This window comes from Helicoverpa armigera, chromosome 18 (genome assembly GCF_030705265.1).
Source record: "Helicoverpa armigera isolate CAAS_96S chromosome 18, ASM3070526v1, whole genome shotgun sequence".
Classification (NCBI taxonomy): Eukaryota; Metazoa; Arthropoda; class Insecta; order Lepidoptera; family Noctuidae; genus Helicoverpa; species Helicoverpa armigera.
In genome coordinates this window covers 3,521,061-3,525,304 of record NC_087137.1, presented here as the reverse complement: position 1 = coordinate 3,525,304, position 4,244 = coordinate 3,521,061, and the positions used below count along the sequence as shown (strand labels likewise).

At 38.5% G+C, this 4,244-nt stretch overlaps 1 protein-coding gene across 1 annotated transcript; it reads right to left on the bottom strand.

Annotated features, from left to right (window-relative positions):
• Positions 1 to 3,137: 3,137 nt before the first annotated feature.
• Positions 3,138 to 4,014, bottom strand: LOC110378106 (enhancer of split malpha protein). The gene has a single exon (XM_021337215.3). The coding sequence runs from the start codon at positions 3,959 to 3,961 to the stop codon at positions 3,485 to 3,487; it is 477 nt and encodes a 158-aa protein (XP_021192890.3). The 5' UTR covers positions 3,962 to 4,014; the 3' UTR covers positions 3,138 to 3,484.
• Positions 4,015 to 4,244: the final 230 nt, after the last annotated feature.

Genomic DNA, 4,244 nt, shown 5'->3' with positions numbered 1-4,244 from the left:
ATATCGTGAGAAACGTATAACCTAGAATAATCTTCTTTGAGATATCCATAAAAGAACCAGAAATATCTCCTCTAATAGCACAAATGATAAGGTCCGTGAAATAGTCGTATAGCCTCTAATTACTTTTATCGCATTTATATCATCGGCAGCACCCTACTAGCAATTTAATTGTAATTGAAAACTCATTAACTCAGCCGCCGAGCACAATCTTCAATTAGCTATAGATCATAATGATTACAGACTTTATAACACGCCATCCAATTACAAACTGACCCTTTTCTTCAATCCCAAATCTCTGCACGTGTGTACATAAGAAATCGCCAATTTCTTTTCAATGTAACAATGCCATTGCACGTGTACGAAAATTCCGCATTCGAAATTAGAACTCGGAAAAAAAATAGTTAACCCAAATTTTGCAAGAGTTGCGGAATTCGAAATAAGGGTTGCAAAAAATCCTTTCTAACCCGAGCGTCCGACGCATTGAACACGTGCATGAGGTAACAATGCGTCGATGACTCACGAACGAGCCTCGAAACGTCGATACAGAACGCCGTATTATTAAACTGGAAAAAAAAAGATAAGCGCTCACTCGTCGTACCGCGTCAAGGAATTGTACATCTGCCGAAATTTCTCACGGATCCGTCGCTCGAGCGCTTCGTATGGTATTATTATACCGGACCGCTTCGCTATCTCTACGGTCCGTACCCGCGTATTATAGATCTTGTAGATGTGTGTTCTGGTAATTATGACGACTGGCCTAGCGGTACCTCACGCTGGTACTTTTTAATCAATAGTAGCAATTAGCATATCTGGTTTGAGGCATTTAGCGAGCCTGAACGGAATTATGCAAAGCTTGAGATGCAAATTATTACAGTTGGGTTGTTATTGATATTGAATGGGCTTAAGAGATGAAAATATATTTTAATTGCGAAATTGCGAGTTGGATCTTTATAGGCATGAGGATATAACGATTTTGTTTTATTATTTTTTTCTCTATAATCTTTTATGTTCTTTAGATGCATGATTTTTATTGCACGAGTGATTTGAATATCTTTTTGCCGTAACTTACATAAAATATTCAGTTTGATTTTGCATGTTATCGAAAGTAGAATTTCCTGACATCCATTTAGGGTTATCCCGGTAAGTGAGCGGGTTTTCAAGACTAGTGGCGCCGGGTTCCACAGTCGTGTAACGTCCTATCAGTATTTCCTACTTACGTCATAAAACCCCGACTGGACCTGTATATGGATGTTTTGGAAATTCCTGATTGAACTTGTAGAGATCCCGGATCTATTAAAAGGGTATTTTGATAACAGTAATTTGGGTTTTGTGTATTAATTGGTCACTGGAATGTAGTAGACTAAATGTTTTTTTTCTTTTGGATGGATTACAAAAATAATGTTTTCATTAAAAGATTGACACCAACTCATGTGTGGTTCTCAGAAGCATTTATATACACGCAGTAATAGCATGATACCATTTCTTATTTAACATTCTAACATTGGTGCAGAATTAGATTTGTTTATGTATCAAATGATTAAGGTATAAGTAATGTGGTTTTACTAAACTGCTGCATGATCTAATATACTAACACTGTTTACTACTAACATACTAATCTTTAACTAACAAAATATTTTTGTCATTGTTTGATTTTATCATGTTTGTTCAAAAAGCTTTACGTCCTATTCATGACTTAAAAGCTTTTAGATGCTGATAACTTTACTGTTTTGCATGATCTGATGAATGAAGCATGTATAGTTTTTCCTCACTAAATTAATAACATGATTATTACTAATATTTTCACATAGTGTTCATTTTAACAGCATGATCAATTTTCTTTTGTATCTTTATATTGTCTTGTTTGCCACGTTGCATAAATTTTGGTTGATTGTCCTTCTTTTAATCTGATAACAATAAAAGCGTATAATAGTAGCTTGTATCACAGTTTTCTTTTATCACTACTAACAATACTAAAGTTAACTAACAATAAATGAATGGTGTCTATAGTATTTCCATACAAAATTGCACGTGCTTTATGAATAAATAAATTTCTTCTCATTGTGATCTTAGGATTGTTCTGTCTCCTATTATTTGATTGCACAATGCATCTGAATTTTAAATAGTGCATTTTTGGACTTGTTGGAACTTGTCGGAGGTTCGATTTCTGCAACAGGTTGAAACATGTCTCCAGGGTGGTTTGATATTTTAACTTTAGCTTTTTAACGTGTATTTTTTTAGAGAAGCTTATAGCAGATTCTTGACACTGTTATTATCGTCTTACAAAGTATGTAGGGAAGGTTCCTGGCATTAAATTGAAGGTTTTATATGAATAATGAAAGTGTACGATGTGCATACATTGTGCATGTATGGTGTGGGTGTTTATTATGGACGCAGAGCCGAGACTTGTTTTGGCTCGGTTGCTAATGATCGCGAATGTAAGAGAGGGAATTTCCAATTTTACTACGGGTATTTTTAATTAAATTAGTTTTTTGAAAACGTGTTTTGGTTTTTTATTTGTTAATCGAACTTTTATTGATGTTAATTCATGCCTCATCATTATCGGAAAACATATGTTATTTAGTATAGTTTAATTTAATTAAGAATGCTAATCTTCTCAATCATAAAAGCATAAATATCACGATCGAATCATTTGTCTAGCAACTGTTGGCGATAATAATTATAGACAACGTTAATCTTATTCAGATTAGCGTTGAATTAAACTTTATGACCGTTATTTACCTACGTAACACTCGCAGTACGTGCCTAATTGTATAAAATAAATAACAGTCCACAACAAGAGAGTTAAGCGGCGACTTAAAAAAGAGACCATTAAAAGTCCGGTAGCTTTGCCTCGAGGCGTGCACGTGCGCGCGCGCACAAAATGTTGCTCTCCGAGTATGGCGAGGCGGGAGTGGTGGCTCGCGCCGTCGCCCGCGCCGACCTCGTCTGACCACTTTTTGGTTCCATACAAACCAAGAATATGCTCCAAGTAAGAACATTTTATCGATTCTGTCTCGTCTTATTAGTACTGAACCTTGCGGTTTATTTCGCTACTGTATTAATTATGTTTCTGTGTTTATTTTAATTGCAATGTGTGTGTAAGGGTAAGGGTAATATTTGTAGTAAAAGATAGCAAATTCATTTCAATTCTTGTATTTTCATACCAAATTATAACACAGGTAAAGGTCAATAAATAATCCCTAAAACAATTAAAGCTCGATAAGGAAGATCACAATTCTAAGCTCACTAAGTCCCTAACATTAATTTATACAATACAAAATATTTTCAAAAAATATCACAACACTATCGAAATTACAATTAAAGCTTTCGAGGAGTTATCACGAGTATTGAGCAGGCCTAACCTAACTTATCCCTATATGGCACCTTGAACTAAACTAAAGCTAACATCACAGACGGTTGCAGAAACCAACGGAGCAGGCACTGGTTTCACGGAAGACACTGACAGTTGTCGAGTTGTTGCAGCTTAGGCTTGCACCCAGCGGTCTTGCAGCACTGGGTACTGCTGCTCGGCGGTCTGGCACTCGGTGTAGCAGTGCGCCGCTGCGAAGTCAGCCTCGGCCTTGGAGACGGTGGTCCAGAAGAAGGTGCCGGCGTCGGTGCGCGCGAAGTGCACGGGTACGTAGAAGTTGTCGGGGGTCACTGGCACAAGGTCGCACGTCTCGTTGTCGTTGTACACGAGGAAGGCGGCGCCGGCCTGGCGCGCCTGCACCTCCTCGCAGATCTTGCGCTCCAGCATCTCGTTGGCCGAGTTCTGCTCCTCCTCGTAGCACGTGTCGCAGGTTTTGGCGGGAGCGCGCTTGGTCGACTTTTTGATCATCTTCATCAAAGGTCTGAGCAGCGCCTTGATGCCGCTGTTCTTCATCTTTTCACTGTTGTATTTGTTCTCGTTGATTGAGTTGTTTGTCGCGATGATGTATTCGTTGTTGGCGTAGTAAGACATGTTTAAAGATTTGATAGAAAAGTAATAGTAGAGAGCGTGTGTCGCTAGTGAGATCACAGGCGGGAATGTGGGGCTGGTTGGGCCGGTCGGCCTTTTATACCGTGCGCGCCGCCCCCGGCATAAAAGGCCCCACGTACATGAAAAGCGCCCTTTGTATGTGTGGGTGAGTCAAGTGGTTTATTCGATACCCCGATATGCATTTCGTATTTCGTGACAGGTCTTCATAATTTTGGTAGAGTTAAGACAAGTTTTTTGGACATCATATTTTTGGGGATGAGTAAAT